This window comes from Parastagonospora nodorum, assembly GCF_000146915.1.
Source record: "Parastagonospora nodorum SN15 chromosome Unknown scaffold_16, whole genome shotgun sequence".
NCBI classification, from domain to species: domain Eukaryota; kingdom Fungi; phylum Ascomycota; class Dothideomycetes; order Pleosporales; family Phaeosphaeriaceae; genus Parastagonospora; species Parastagonospora nodorum.
In genome coordinates this window covers 822,319-837,831 of record NW_001884564.1, presented here as the reverse complement: position 1 = coordinate 837,831, position 15,513 = coordinate 822,319, and the positions used below count along the sequence as shown (strand labels likewise).

At 49.2% G+C, this 15,513-nt stretch overlaps 7 protein-coding genes across 7 annotated transcripts; 2 read left to right on the top strand and 5 right to left on the bottom strand.

Annotated features, from left to right (window-relative positions):
* Nucleotides 1-80: 80 nt before the first annotated feature.
* On the bottom strand, nucleotides 81-2,530 carry SNOG_10329 (hypothetical protein; the record flags this gene model as incomplete). The annotated part of the gene is made up of 4 exons (XM_001800553.1): nucleotides 81-1,389; nucleotides 1,495-1,631; nucleotides 1,906-2,467; nucleotides 2,517-2,530. 4 exons carry the CDS (start codon nucleotides 2,528-2,530, stop codon nucleotides 81-83), a joined length of 2,022 nt encoding a protein of 673 aa, XP_001800605.1.
* Nucleotides 2,531-2,972: 442 nt separating this feature from the next.
* On the bottom strand, nucleotides 2,973-3,389 carry SNOG_20109 (hypothetical protein; the record flags this gene model as incomplete). The annotated part of the gene is made up of 1 exon (XM_001800552.1): nucleotides 2,973-3,389. One exon carries the CDS (start codon nucleotides 3,387-3,389, stop codon nucleotides 2,973-2,975), a length of 417 nt encoding a protein of 138 aa, XP_001800604.1.
* Nucleotides 3,390-4,172: 783 nt separating this feature from the next.
* SNOG_10328 (hypothetical protein) lies at nucleotides 4,173-5,279 on the bottom strand (the record flags this gene model as incomplete). Its single annotated transcript, XM_001800551.1, has 1 exon — nucleotides 4,173-5,279. One exon carries the CDS (start codon nucleotides 5,277-5,279, stop codon nucleotides 4,173-4,175), a length of 1,107 nt encoding a protein of 368 aa, XP_001800603.1.
* Nucleotides 5,280-6,481: 1,202 nt separating this feature from the next.
* On the bottom strand, nucleotides 6,482-7,871 carry SNOG_10327 (hypothetical protein; the record flags this gene model as incomplete). The annotated part of the gene is made up of 2 exons (XM_001800550.1): nucleotides 6,482-7,005; nucleotides 7,058-7,871. 2 exons carry the CDS (start codon nucleotides 7,869-7,871, stop codon nucleotides 6,590-6,592), a joined length of 1,230 nt encoding a protein of 409 aa, XP_001800602.1. The 3' UTR covers nucleotides 6,482-6,589.
* Nucleotides 7,872-9,829: 1,958 nt separating this feature from the next.
* SNOG_10326 (hypothetical protein) lies at nucleotides 9,830-11,105 on the top strand (the record flags this gene model as incomplete). The annotated part of the gene is made up of 4 exons (XM_001800549.1): nucleotides 9,830-10,088; nucleotides 10,122-10,522; nucleotides 10,569-10,728; nucleotides 10,870-11,105. The coding sequence occupies 4 exons, from the start codon at nucleotides 9,830-9,832 to the stop codon at nucleotides 11,103-11,105; spliced, it is 1,056 nt and encodes a 351-aa protein (XP_001800601.1).
* A 2,362-nt stretch (nucleotides 11,106-13,467) lies between these two features.
* Nucleotides 13,468-13,790, bottom strand: SNOG_10325 (hypothetical protein; the record flags this gene model as incomplete). The annotated part of the gene is made up of 2 exons (XM_001800548.1): nucleotides 13,468-13,510; nucleotides 13,573-13,790. 2 exons carry the CDS (start codon nucleotides 13,788-13,790, stop codon nucleotides 13,468-13,470), a joined length of 261 nt encoding a protein of 86 aa, XP_001800600.1.
* A 1,361-nt stretch (nucleotides 13,791-15,151) lies between these two features.
* Nucleotides 15,152-15,513, top strand: SNOG_10324 (hypothetical protein; the record flags this gene model as incomplete). The annotated part of the gene is made up of 1 exon (XM_001800547.1): nucleotides 15,152-15,513. A coding segment is annotated over one exon (362 nt), but the record flags the coding sequence as incomplete, so codon positions are not given.

The following is a 15,513-nucleotide window of genomic DNA, read 5'->3' as shown; positions in this document are numbered from 1 at the left end:
CTTTCATTCTATGCAGAACCCCGAGCTGCCCCGGCAACAGAGACAGCGTGCCCACGATAGATCGTATCGAATGTGTCTGATCAATCATCTGTTAAATCGATACAATCTGTACCGGCTAGCCCAAAGAAAGCCGATGGCACTGGCCGTCTTGGTGTCATATTTGGTTGTGTAATGCCTGGTTGATCGTCATTCGTGGGTGTTACAGCACCAGATGACTGAAAGTGCTTGAGACGTGCTGCACGAATGTTGTCGAGTGTAGGGGAAGTTAGATGAGCGTTGTGAGCTATTGCAGGCTCCAATGAAGCGGAGTTCTTTTGGGAGACATGTGAGGAGGAATGCATCGTGTCCGCCTGTTTTCGCGAAGCTGTACTTAGAAATTCAATGCGCGCTGCCGGCGAATTATAAGCACCAAATGTAGCGTGCTCGCGTAGCGTCTCTGTCAAATCCTCATTTCCTCCTGAGAGAGGTTCTGCATGTACGTTGAAAGACATGCTTTGTCTTTCTCCACGCGACACACGAAACGGTTGTTCGGGGATAGAGTCGTTATATGTAGGCATTCCAGGATTTGATGAGCTGTTGAGGCACCTTTCACCAGGAATTGAAGGTGCAGCGTTGCGCTCGCGCACACTCATTCGTAAAGCGAATTGGAAATCGCGCACGTCTTCGATATCATGCAAACCGATAGGAGACACTGGACGTGTATGGTCCACTCGGTCCGGCCTTTGCAGACCTGCAGCTTTTTGTGACATTCGTCGTGCAATTATATCGGCTGCTTCATCTGAAGAGCTTGGCGAACCAAGGTCGACAACTCGAGACACGTCGGATCGTGCCAAGGATTTTTGCAGGCGCCGTGAAGGTGGCAGACGGAGCTCTTCATCAGAATCCGAGATCTCGACGACGTCTTCGGTCCGATCTATAGGACGTTTCGGACGGCTTTGTCTCGTTGGTGTCACGTATGGAGGTGCGCTGGTCTTGGTGGGTGAGCTTTGGCGACCCGTTGCGTTGCTTCGGGGCGCCTTTCGTGCCTTCTTTATGATAGCGCCAACTGTCTCAGCAGGCTCTGATGATGCCTCAGCTTGCTGTCGGCGTTTTTTAGAGCGACTCTTCGGCACTGCTGGTGGAGGATCAAGCACATCTGGCGGCAGAGCCTTCTGAAGCCAGTAGTTCGGCATTTCGCACTTTTCCACGCGATGTTCCGGGTCGAATAACGTGGTTCTATCGCCATTCCAATACCCGAATCGGTCACCTTCGAAGTCTTCCCTTCGCAAAGTCGTCACACCAAACGGCGAGAAGCTAAGCTTGCGTTCAAAGACCGGCCCACGATCAGTTTGTCCAGCTTTTTGTTTGACCATCCTGATGCTGTTGACCACCTCTGGTGCTACTGATGAGCTGCCTTTTGATAAGCATTTCATCAGTAGCACAGGGCCGACCCAATTCATGCTGCAAAGTGAGACTTAATAATTGTTTTCCTCGGATGTTAATATCGAAACTTACTACAATCGCCCCCAGATATTGAAGCGCGAGCTAGTCACTTCGAGGAGTTTCAGCTCATCGATCGGTCTCAGGTAGTCCAGGTTCAATTTCGCGTTCTTTTGCAACACCTCGTCCGCGGAGACCTTCGGGCTATTATACTTGACCAAGGTTTTGAAGCTCGGAAAACCGTGCGGCACAGCAATGTTACGCGGGAGGCTTTCAACCAACAAAAGACTCCATGCATCGCAATCCCGTTGGTTGAGGCACATGCACAGACTTTGTCCAAGACCTTTCCTGATGACCTGCTTCGCAATACTCGGTCCGCATCCAGGTAAACCTTGCCTATCATAGTCACCACCAACAAGCATGGCGAAGAGAACTAATGCCTCTCGATCGAGATGCAATCGTGCTTTCAAATTTTCTTCCACTCACGACACGAGCGGTCTTCTTGCTCTTTTGTGTGTTTCTTTTCGATCGATCCGTCGTGCCCTTCTCTTTTACAACACGGTCATCACGGATCCACAGCGTGCAGCCAAACATGATAGAGTCTGAGTCTTGTGACCATACGGCATCGACAAGGCCTAGAATTTGTAGGCGAGCACATTCAGCCTCCGCTTCTCCGGGAGCTTCGTGGAAAGCAATACCAAAGCATCTGAGCACTTCTTTGAGGAGGTCCCTTTCACGGTAGTCGATTTTGCCTTGACCTCGCTTTCCATTCTTCCATGGTCGACTAGGGCCGTCAAAGACAAATATCAATTGTATGTTGAGCGTGAGAAAACGACAGATCCTGTAGAACATGGTCTTTTCTTGCCCTTGATAGGCCATATCCGAGGTATCGCGGATGGCGTAGACCTGTGCTTGTGTGAGATTGTTGAATCTCCAGTCAGCCTCATCAATTGCAATTCTGAGAGGTCTGCCATAGCGCCGATGATGGTCCTCGGCGAGCTGCGCAATAGGAACAACTTCCTCGTGATCTTTGATGACATCAAACAATCTGATATGGTGAGCTGAGCTGCATTGTGTTGCAAAATTTGGTTGCCTACTGTGGAATACCCATTTCGTACAGTCCGAACAGATATCACTTGATCGCGTGCCGGACGCGTCTGGACACGTCGAGATTCCACACTCCGTGCTGCAATACCGCCAGAAGAGTAATCGCGCACACTTGTAATTAACGGTCTGTGAGAGATGTGCAATCGCTTCCAAGTGTGCAGTCGGACATCGGTCTGTACATGTTCATGAGGTGTGTGGTGAAGGGAAAGGGGCGCAATACCGGCCAATCGCCAGAGAGAAATTACACGCTAATGATCAAGCGCCTTGGCGCCCGGCTCCATCTTTCCAGATTTGGGATGCACCTAAACTCCTTCACTACAAACAATCTAGAATTTAAATCTTGTAAATGCTCTAGTCTTCATGCCTTTTACAGATTCCACTAGATCCGAAAGCTAACAAAACATAGCCGAGTTTCTTAGCAACCATGCACAATGAACGCCGAACCCCTAAGGATTACAGTCCACGTCGAATGCCTCGTCTAGGTCATCAAGATCATGCCAGAGCTCAGTTTCCAGAAAGGTACTCATGTCGCTCATTTTCTCCTCAACACCCTTGCGCTTGTCCTTCAGAGCATTTCCAAGGATGTTTGCTGCCGCAAGTGCCATGTCCGACTTTCGGCCAAGATACCACAAGGCACGGACACATTGATCTGCTTTTTGGAAGAGTACGTCTTCATCATCGATTCTGATCTCTGCTGGCAACATGGTGTCCGCCTCTAACAGAATGACGCCAGCCTTAGCGAACAGGCGAATGAGTACGGCTGTCCAAGGCTCAGTCAGTATCGAGCCCTGATTGAGCGCAAAGTGGAAGTCTTTGGACTGCGAGAATGATGCATCGGCGCGTGGACATGCACGCGCAGCCATATCAGACACGATCTGGCAATTATTTCTCCTGAAATTCGCCAAGAAGTTTGTCGAATCACGACGAGCGCGAGCTTCTGCCACGCCACTATTCGACATATCCACTATCTCGATCAAGTCTCCGAGCAGTAATGCTGCAAGATGCCAGTGACCAGCTAGGCATGTGTACCATGACTGTATGCGCGGATGCATTTGGTCGTGGTGCTGTATACAATCTTCGATAAACGGTGCATACAATTTCGTCCAATGTGCAACGACATCCAGCGCTGTGCACAGAGTGTCTTCAATTTTCTGACCGCGTATGCCTCTTGTGACCAGGGTTTGGATGGTCGTTACCTTCCGGAAAAGCAAAACTTTTACAGGGGCTGCATCACAAAGAAGTGCTGCAGCTTGATCGAACGAGCAGGGCCATCTTATCGGAGTGGCTTGGAGACGGCTATCCTGGTGAGCGAATAAATAACCATCCCACAAACTTTCGGCTTGATCAGTTGGTGATACATCCCCATCTTTCACAACTGTCTGCTCAGGTCCATTAGGGTAGATGTTCGAATCTTCATCCGATACTACCAGGGGTCGGTTGTGCATCGCGGACGACAGCGTGTCAAACATGACCCCGAGCCAGAACAGTAGATCTACCGTTGCCCGATCAGCCTCATCAAGTCGTCCCGCAGAGCACCGGTACTGTTTTTGAACTCCGGATGCTCTGCATGAGTTTCCATTGCGCATGGCCACCCGAGACCTCAAGGAGTGAATCAAGCGAAGGCCTAATTTCGATGAGACGCAAAGTTAGGGCTGTTTCATGTGTAGTTTGCACGCGTGCGGCTTACCTTGCTCGAGATGCGTTGGTGGCCCGTCGGCAATGGCGAGATCAAGCTTGGATAGCAAGTCTTCACACACATCCATCTCTTTGTCTACATCCGCCTTCTCCTTTTTTAGATCGCTTACATCTATCCCCTGCTCTGCTGAGTCATTCTGTGCCGGCTTCTGCGTCAAGGCAAACACGATTTGTGCGAGCACGACTCGGAAAGACTCGATGTCACCAGCAGCGTGCAGCGCATTATGAGCTTCGTTCCAGGCATTGATCTGCAGAACACGATCAAACTCTGGCTCGGGACATCCAACACTGTCGCCCTGTGCACTTTTCTCACGAGATTCGGCAACGTCGAAGGGATAGCTTGAATTGCACCTCTTGCTAGACTGTGCCCATTGGGTTGCGAATGCATAAATAGCGAAATTAAGCGCCTTCGCCGCGGCTTGGTCCTCAGCAAATGTGAGCTGTCGGCCCCTAACGTTCGCTGCGAGTCTATCAAGGCGGAAAACGTGGTGGTAGATGCGATTCCAGTTTGGTCGGGCTTCGCTGATTCGTGCTACATCAGTTTTCTTGTTGTATGGACAAGTACGTTCCGTCACCCAGCAAGAAAGTGCGTTCTCGAAGCTGCTGTGGTAAATCTTCAGTAAGCCATCCGTCAGTAAAGCGTTGTTTGTCGAACGAACCAGGCTGGTAGCGAACGATGTGGTAGAATATGTGGGCGAGTTGTTTGACATCAGATGAGGTGAGACTTCTCTACGTCTCTTCTTGCGACTAACGCGCTTTGTGACGCTGGTGTCTACAGTAGGGCCTTGTTCTTTGTGCGATGTGGATGGAGGTGATAGACTTGCAGCTTTGGGTGCATCATCTAGAAAATCGGAAGCGGTCTCCAGTGAGGACCCCTTGCCAGAGTCATTGTCCAAAAGCACCTCGTCTTCGTCGTTTGTGTCGGGTAGAAAGAAGGAAGAAGCCTTCGCTTCCGTCTCTACGGAAGATGGTGATATCGAACCCAGAGTCGGAGCGGTGTGAGTCGGATCGATCATCTCAGATATCCCAGAAGCAAAGTCGGCGAACGTTACTCCCATATCGAACGGATTGGGACAGATCGCGGAGGTCACCACTCGTATAAGAATCGTTTTGACAGACAGGTTCCGTAACATACTGCCGAACACTTTCCTTCGGTCGCGACGACTTGGTTGAGGAAGTGCGACGACGTTTTGGGGGAGGGAGTGAACTCGCTGCTGTTTCCTTGGATTGTGCTACGCGTTGTGATCGAACCCACTCAGCGGGTGCATGTCTTCTTTGTCTTTTCGCAAATTACTGCATGCAGCTAATGGACCAAAGACGTCTGGACAGTCAGATATTTAATTAATTCGGCGGAGAGTGGACTAGCTTACCGCTGTAATGGAACGTCGTTGGGTTCTCCTTTGCCTTGGTGTCATCCAGCAATGCATCTTCCAGGATTGCGGCATCGCATGCCCTTTTCCCTTTCCGACACTGGTCACAACATCGGTTTTGCTTCCTACTGGTCCTCGACGGTTGTCGCAGAGGTTATCACATTTGTAGATGGCGATGTGAAGGCATAGTCTAAGAAGCTATCTGGTTGGACGTCTACAAAATTCATGACTGCGACCCGGATATGGAGGCAGAAAGAGGAAAGGTAGAGCGACAAGGACATGAGAAAAGGCAGTTGATGCTGCTGATATGCGCGCCCCGCCCATTGCTAGCTCCACATTCCTGACTGGGAAGATGCGGGGAACGGTTACGCATGCCGCGCGAGAACAGCGATCCCTCCAGCAAACTTTCGAATTGGAACATACTTTCATAATCGTACGATGATTTACCATGATCTATAAGAAACCAACAAGCTGCCCAGGCGACAGACTACCCTAAGTCATGTAAAGACCTTGGAACCATCACATTTACATCTACAGTCTTTAGCTCGTCAAACCTACTCTGCATTCATCACGGTTACTCTCAACCCTCTAAATTCCCAGATCTACAGACTGTGAACCACTGGACTCCTCTTTCTCACAGGTTTCGACGAAAAATCCTATTCGTCCATAGTGGTGGTGCGCGGACTGGGATATGTGCTGCACAGGTCACGAGCCTGTCAGACAAGATCGTTGTGCTATCGGACCGAAAGAGTATAGGCTCGGGAATTACTTACTTGGATATTTTGTCCTCGGTTATACGCCGACTGCGTTATCTGACACGAAGAATTAAGAAGTTCTAATGTCTTCAGCAGTGGTAAAATCACAATGAGAATAAGATCTGCAGGATTGTTCAAGAAAAGACTACAATATCATATCCTCTGGTACCGTCAATTGACCCGAAGAGGACACTGTATCTACAAAAGCTTCACATGTAGAATGTGCGATGACAACGGCCCGGCTCAGGCATTGAGAGCCTGGTAGATCTGCGTTTCAATGTCGAACCAAAGCCCAAGCACCTTTGGGTCACCAAAGGGCAAGATTTGACTGCAAACGATGCCACCGACTCCTTTCTCCCGGTCCGCCCACCACCAACAGTTTGGTAACCCAGCCCAGAATCCGGTCGTCTTTGACCTGCCAGTCGGCCCTCCGTTGGACAACATGAAAGTTAGACCCCATCCTTGAGGAGCGCCCCCGTTGGGATAGATTTCCGCCAGAGGATTGGTCAGATCAGGCTTTGCATCTGGTATACCTTGTCGACCAAAGTCTGGAAATTTCTCAATCTGATTCGAGAACATAAGATCTACAGTCTCCTTCTTGAGGATCTGTGCGCCTGTTGTCGGCGAAGTGCCATCGTTCAGCAGCGTTGCAATTATCTCTGTGCTTCCGTCAGCAAAACTAGTCTGACGCTTTTTTGCGCCGTAGCTTACGGGCGTAGTCTCCAGGTGTTGAGAATGCACCAGCACCTGCACTGTTGAATACTTCTTTCACGCTGTCGCTTTCAACCACGAGTGGCTTACGCAGCAGATGATCGCGCGCGATTAATGTCCCATCGGGCTTTCTTTGATGCATGAATACCAACTTCTTCTTCATGTCTGCAGTCGGGAAGAACGAGATGTTCTTCAATCCTAACGGCCCGAAAATATTCTTGTGGCAGTAATCGTTGAGAGACAAGCCCGTAAGACGCTCGAGTGCCAAGCCTGCGTAATCGATGTTGACGCCGTACTGCCAACCTTCGCCAGGCTGGAAGACCAGGGGCTGGAGGATGTCCTTGATGTCACCGGAGAACTCGTCGAAGCCAGCAGGATGAGCGAAGTCGCGAAGCTCATTGTTGAAGAACGAGTAGCCGAAGCCAGCAGTATGAGTGAGCAACATTCTCAGGGTGATTTTCTTGTTTTTCTCCACGAGTTTCCCATCCTTCTGTAACACCTTAACATCTTTCAACTCTGGAATGAGCTTTTCGATCTCGTCTCCATCGTCCAAATGGAGCTTTCCTTGCTCGACTAATTGCATACAAGCAACTCCCGCTATCATTTTGGTGCAGCTTGCAATCCAGTAGAGGTTCGATAGTGTCATGTCTTCTTTGGAGTTCACGCCTCGCTTCCCTGCGGCATGTGCGAATAGCTCTTTACCGTCTTTACCAACCACGACGACACTGGTCCCCGGGATGTCGGATCGGATGTCTGCACACGCTCCGTCTACTGCCTTCTTCAGGCTGTCAATGACTTGATTAGGTAGCGTCATCTTAAAATGTTTGCAATGTATCTTGAGAAATTGACGATGGCTGTGCTTTCTTGCTGAGTGAAATGTAGTAATGATAAGTACCTATGGTACATATGTAGCTTGATCGATCACAATCTTTCTTTCTGGCTGCGTGATGCTGTTCAGGCTCCCATTCAAGACCTCGGAGCAAGCTCCATTGGGTTTGTGATCTACGCCCATACTTCACATATCGGGACAAAGGAGTGGAGCTACCCCGCTGACGGAAGACATCTCCGCACAAACGGATCTCTATTTGGAAAAGTCGCGGGAGTAACTTCACACTGCACTGCACTGCTCAGCAACAAGAGGTTCCGAGCGACTCCGCATACTGCATGGGCTGTGCAACGGATCTTCTGGGCAAATGGCGAGTGTGACTCGATCGGGTAGCAGCGGCTTCGATTCTGGCCGATACAAGCCAGCACTAGACGCACATGGATGTCCTGACATGTGGATAAGCCAGGGATAATAATGTTCCTCGTGGAAAGATCGATCTTCTTACCTACGCTAGCTTTAAGCTCCCTGGTGAGGCGGGCTTAGGTAGTGCAAGTCCGGCCGAAACTAAAGACGCTACCCAAACCAGTAGACGTCCAACTTATGCTCACCACACGTTGCTAGTATTGGGTAGAAGTTTGATTGAGCTTACACAGTCATGCAGTTCATTAATTTAGGTATTGTAAGCGTGGGGTAGGTATGTAATCTTTTTCGAGTGCCGTGTTCGATCACTGTCTGGATATTTAGTAACCCAGCTTCTTCGATATTGCATTTGACACTGTTCTGCAACTTTCTACTTCGCTTTATTCATTGAAGTCCATCACAGTCTTGACGTCGTCAGCGATCAGTGCTCTCGGACGAAGAGCGCACTTTTCAGCAGCAGCTCACTTGTGCTAGCAGACAGCAAGAACAAGACAGTCCTGAATTCAACATACCTGGACTAAGGGATATCGCCATCAACTGGTCTTTTTGGTCCACATTGAAGCATGAGCAAATGAGCATTTGTGACTCCTGAAAGCCACCCACGAGAACAAAAAAAAAAGAAGAGAGATGCAGTTCAGACTGAATATATATGCATATAGTCTAGCACAAGAATGGGTACAAGTTTACAATACCAAGCACAAAGCTTGCGCAAAATCGATAACGATTTCCGACTTCATTTTGCCTCGTGGAATTCTGGATATCGGCACTCCTCTCTGAGTATCCATCTGACGTGCCTCAAAAGCCAGACCAACATCATCAGTCTCAGATATGTGGCACGGCCGGACTAAAGTCTGCTAAGATATGATCATTGCGGCGAGTTCGCTATCTACGTCCTTCACTACCAATGAAAGCAGGTTTAGCATAGTTGTCCTGCTCACCTTGTTGCGGGTGCCATGTATGCGCCACATCCTTCACTCTCAGTCTGAATAGAATGACTACATCCCAGTCTATTTATACCATCGGTACCATCATTCGGTGGACGGCAGGCTGAATCCGCCTGACTGTCGTGTTGTTTCATGAGGCACAGCTTCTCTCGTGACTCTCATTGCCATGGCACGCCTCCTCAAAGGATCGTGAAACACTGTGCCTCTCCACTCCTTCGGACCGAGACGAAGAGCACAGAAACTAGTCAGCCAGACTGCCTTGCGTCGCCCCAAACTTGCTAAGTTCCAGCTATCCCAATCCAACACGTCGCCAATAAAATCATCAAGAGTGACGAGATGCTCAACTTGAGGTGTTTGCCTTGGTGGCGAGGCTATCTAGATCTTTTCTTTTTGACATGAAAGGCCCGATGTCTGCGGCACAGGTTAAGATCGGAATCCGACAGCGTGCCACTTGGCCTTAAGCTGCGTGGCTTGTGGGATGGCATTCTAGTTGGTATTCACAAGCATATAAGCAGATCGCTACCAGGAGCGCTTCAAAGCAAATACAAGACGTATTCATCGACATAGATGTTGTATGTCATCATGAAAGTCTATCATCTTCTCTTACTGAGCTTTATTGCTCCCACATCCATCGCACAAAGCAACACATACTGGGTACACGGCAGCTACCAAAACCCGAAGTTCAACGGAGGGTTTGATTTCGGGATCAAAGACGCGCTGTTTATGGCACGCCGCTCCCTCATGAGACTCAATGCGCCTGTCAGTCCCTACATGGATGATATCTTTTTGCTCCATTTCCGCAAGCCCGGGACAGATATCGCGACATTGAACATAGTCAAGAGTAAGTTTTCCACACTGGCTCTGTAGACACCAGGGTATGATATGTTGGATGGCCAACAGACAATTTGCTTGTCGGCAGGCATATTCGAGACCGTTGGGGAGCGGTTTGTATCAACAACAAACCAGGTGGCAGCGGAGGTCCGCTTCTACTGTGATAATGATGAATGTGGAGATGGGAAGCGGTGGACCTTGACCCCAAACGATCCAGATGATCCGGTCTATGTGAGGAACGACCAGCTACCACGTCTACCATCCCCTGGGGAAAAGGTCGAGGAACAACCATTGCAGCAGTGGCAGGACGAGACAAACTGGGTTAGACAAAGTCGCGGATCCATGGGCTGTGCGGGTCCGGGTACACAAGCCGAAACCTACACTAGGAAGTTCTCATCTGAAAGGAGCCCAAGCGGTATGAATGCAAACCGAGCCACTATAACTGTAAGGCCATTCAGCATACCCATAGGAACTGTGCTGATTCTGCTAGATATGTGACAGCTCTTTATTGTCTTCAGAACTTGTTACCCCTGACTTCTTGAAGTTCTCGTCATTCAAGGGTCTGGACAGCGACTTCGCAAGCCGCCGGCCCTTTGCCGAATTCACGACTTATGGAAAACAAGTAGTGTTCTTGGACATATTCGCACGAAGTAAGTGGTGATGAGTAACGATTTACAATCAGGGCTTATCAGTCATTATTAGTTAACACACATCGACAAGGATGGGTTCAGAAGTAAGTGTCTATGCGGAGGCGAGTACATCCTACAATAGACAGCTAATCCAACACATAGCTGACGACGTGACATACGATTGGAAATTAACTGTTACTCAGAGCGCTGAGAAGGCAATTCGGAACGCTGAGACGTTTGTCATGTACGCGATGTTTTCACGAGCCGCGGATAAAGGGTATAGGTTGAGAATGGACGGGGCTGACGACGCAACCAAACTCAAAATGATAAACAGAGCCGAGATATTCTACGACCAGAACCTGGAAAGAGTTGGAGGCGAACAAGATACTCCTTTTTGATGGTGGGTGGCATATGCTAGTCTTACTCCCATGGATAGGTACCAAAGGGGGGTTTATATTCCCGCCGTTCCCATGAATCAGTACTGAACACGGGTGTGGATGACTTAGCTTGATAGCCAACTTTACACACAGTGCATCAAATAGTTTCCTTATGTTTTCCGATGGGTCCCAGAACTTCTGCTCCCATACCCACAATCCTATGGCGCCTGGTGGATCTGCCATGCTCACACGTGCCAAAGCTGTATAATGTGATCGCTTGTATTCTAGGAGCTTCACAATCCACCTATATATTGACTGCGGTATCGATGACGGGTCTTGAAAGAGGAATGGCTCCCCTTCGGCGTGATGGTAAAAGATCCCGCTTTCGCGAGGGAACTCAATCTGTCCGAGCAATCAGTTCTACTTTATATGTACTCTTTTAGATAATCTCTTACTTCTAGATATTTCAGATTAATGGGAAGGCGAGTATACAGTTCTTCTCGTGCATCGCAAGGCGGCCCCGGCGGGAGGATGCAGCATGATACAATCTTCAGGTCTTCCAATTCAGTAAAGGACGAGAAGTCTATACAAGATCCATCGTAAGGCACGTTGTGCCGCAGTTGCGTGAGAGAGAGCTTTCTCAGGCTTGTGCGTAATGGAGCGAGAGCGACCTGGAGAGCTGCTGGACTGACAGGCCTGATTACATTCGATCTGCGAAGATGTAACGGGGCCCTCGGCTCCACCTCTACAGGTACCTGACATTGCAACTCAACAATTCGAGGGCACGCTGAGATGATGTTTTGGATAGTTCTAGCTTGGACACTCCAGTAGCCGTCCCCACTCAGAGAGAGTGAGGTAATATTCGGACTTTGAGTAACAAATTCGCTACTTAGTTGCGAAGCATGTAGAGACGAGAGATCCCTACAATAGAGAGTTCGTAGAGTTGGTAGATATGAGAAGCGCATGATCTCTGTAGTTGTAAAATTACCGATAAGGGTCACAGCTCTTATTCCGGCAAACGAATGCGAGTCAAGGAACTGACACTGGAAATCTTGTTCTGTGGGCCTACCGAGTGTCTGCTGCCGTATACGTGCCAGGCCAGTTATGGTCTCGGGCAAGAACTGCTCATGCGAACTGATGAACACGAGCTCGCAAATGTTGGGTAATGTAGTCAACTTGAAAAGTGCATCGACGAGTATCTCTCCATATTTCATATACACCGGGAAGGATTGGACACATGCTCTCAACTCAGGTCTCTTTGAGAAGACGTCATATAATAGTCTCAGTCTGTCCGTATCCAAATCCTCAATGTGTCTGACGAGCAAAGTTCTGGTGGTGCGGTAGGCAGTGTGACATGTTTTGCCCCTGCTCGATACCGTGAAGTCAGAGAACGTTTGTATAGCTCTTGCGCTCTGATAGCTCGTTCGGGAATCGCACTTACAAGGCAAGAAGACTGCTTCGATCCCACTCGAGGACAAGAGCAATTTGATATAAGATATCTTCGGGAAGCGTAATCAGAATCCTCATGGTAAGAGTCTCGTCGCAAAGTCGCTACAAGAGGCAGAAAACGTCGGCACATAGTATTATGTCTCTTTATATCTCGCTGTTGCCTACTACCGTGCCTCTCACCTGCGCCGCACTATAAGTGTCAGGCATTTACGAGTGGGCGGGTTCGAAGCGCTCGGCCGCACCTCGGCTGCAGCTTGCTGTTTGGCCCAAAAGCGAGACCCCATTCATCCGATATTGTGGCGCATACGACGGTACATACCAAGGTTAACGTGTTCCACGGGCGAGCGCCGCACCCCACTAACTTTGATCACTTTTGAAGACGCGTAACTCAACAACGCGATAATATAATAGATAGAGGGCGATCAAATATATCATGTCGTAGCTAAGGTATCTTTTTTACACGTGCGTGAGTTATAGCCAGTCTCTCTGCAGCACGTACAGCGCGCGAGAGCCTGGCGGCTAAGGCCTGATTGCTCTCCTCTCTGACGCTCTTCACGAGCAATCTGCTGGTCAGCCTCACGTTGAGCGAGTAGATCCTCGCCAGCGGCTTTTGTGAGTACTCCTTGCTTCTGTATACGTCTTTTTTTACGCTGCCTACGTGCTGACGCTGCTTGATTAGCTCTCTCTAGACTAGTGATCCGGTCGCGCATCAACTCAGCCGAAAGCATTATTACTTCTGCGCCCTTCTTAAGCTGATTAATTGCTTTAATATTTAAAGCTGGTGATAAGCTCTTATGCCAGCGTACGCGCTCACGTAGAAGCGTTGATTGAGCTTTAAGTTCGCGTACGTTACTGGGCGTACGAGCTTCTTATGGAGCTTCTATAGGAGCTGGTAGAGTCAGTGTACGTAGCTGCACGTTAAGCTTTGATAGAACTACGTCTGGTTGAAGTAGAATAAGATTAGTACCTCGAAAAAGCTGATTGTATATTAGTTGATGTAAACGCGCGTTTAAACACGGTCTTAAAAGCTAGCAGAAACTCTAGCTTCGTGATATAGTTGATGAGCTCTAGTTCTTGTTGTGGGCTGAGAGCTTGCTGCTGTCTGTTTTTATCGCTTCTGGACGTTGTCATGCGCATCCATCTTCGCCCGAGCGTTGGTCGGTTGACTCCCCATTTTTCAGCAACTTCTTTAAGCGTGTATCGTTCTTCTGGATTGCGCGAATCTAAATCTGCAATCGCATCATTAATCGGAGCCATGGTTGTTGAGCGTCGGAGTAAAAGACGTAAAAGCAAATTCGGAATCTGTCGCCTTTGTGTTGCGCATTGGCTTGTACATCGCTCCTGGCATCATGAATGAAGGGGATGGAGAGTATATGTTCTAGCTTAGTGAACAGAGAGACTTTGGTGACATCAGTAAAACTATTAATAGCGGACCGAACAGGCGTGGTGGGGCATTTGAGGCTGGACTGCAGCAGCGCTGTAAAACTTGACTTGTTAGAACATGTCTGCTGGTACTGCGGCCACACTTGATCACACTCCGCAGCAAGCAGCAGTGTCAATCCAGCAGCTGAGTGTGTGCTTCATTATGCTGAAGAAAGGATAATGAGGAAGGGAGGTCCAAAGCACTTTCTCTATACTGCAGGTTGTCAACTACGATGGAATGTACCAAGGGCATTCAGCACTATGGGCAGCCTGAAGCTATGCGCAGCATCGCAGCGAGAAAATTGCGACAGCAACGCAGTATGTGTAGATTTAGGCCAGGGGATGAACTGCCGCCTGTTGATCTCTTTCCGCCGTAGTTAACAAGATGTAGTGCAATGTTCTTGCGTAGTGCCTGTCCGTTCTACATCCAGGCCAATTGATAAAGAGAAGGGGTTCTGAACTAACTTGCAATGTACTTGGCCTGGCGCAACGGCCATGTGTGAAAATATGGTACCGACTGATCGCAATTGATCATTCTGACGTAGTAAACTCTAAATGTGACGAAGTTCTCACTTATTGCGGCCCAGCCACGCAACACTTGGGAAGTTATGGGGCCCATGTGGCTGTTCAAGCAAGAATTTCGAAACTAGCCTCGTTATAGAATGATCCACCGTTGATCGCATACCCAATTTCTGGTGAAGTTGATGTGAGACAGGGCAAAGCAGGATCTGGATGCGCGGCTGAGAGAAGCGCGGAATGACGCAGCCGTTCCCCGCTATTACCCGATGTAGTCTGCCTTTAGCCTCATGGCGCAGCAAGTACCCCGCTGATGCTTGTTTGTGTGGCTGTTACTGCAGCAGGGAATTGTCGTGATTGAAAGAAGTGGAGGCATTGTAAGAAAGAATATTGTTGGTGACGCAGCCGGTATGACGTTGCCGCTGTGGTAGACAGCTGCCTTTACCTTGATCCTGGCGCTAGTACCCGCAAATACCGTTTGTAACACACCAGGCAATGACGCTATAAGTTACGTAGTGCTCACGCCTTGCTCCCCAGTGTAGATATAAGAAGGCGCCCAGTTCTTCCATAGAACAAACTCCAATACCCACTACACCAACTCCTCAACTCTCCAACTCATCACTTCAACTTACCCCAATACTACATCTACTTCCCAAACACCAACACATCAATCCACAATCATGTCTGGAATCGTCAACAAGGTCAAGGACATCCTGCACAAGGACAAGGATACCACCGACACCACCCACAGCTCACACACCACTGGTACAGGCCACAGCAGCACTACCGGACACAACACAACTGGACACAGCACCATCAACCCCGCAGACCGCAACAACGACGGCAAGGTAGATGCCCGTGATGTGACTGGTACTCAACATGGTGCTACCGGCGGATTGTCAGGACACAACACTGTTGGACACAACACCACTACTGGCGGACTGTCAGGACACAACACTGCTGGACACAGCACCATCAACCCCGCAGACCGCAACAACGACGGCAGGGTAGATGCCTGCGATCTGACAGGAAGCAACACTAC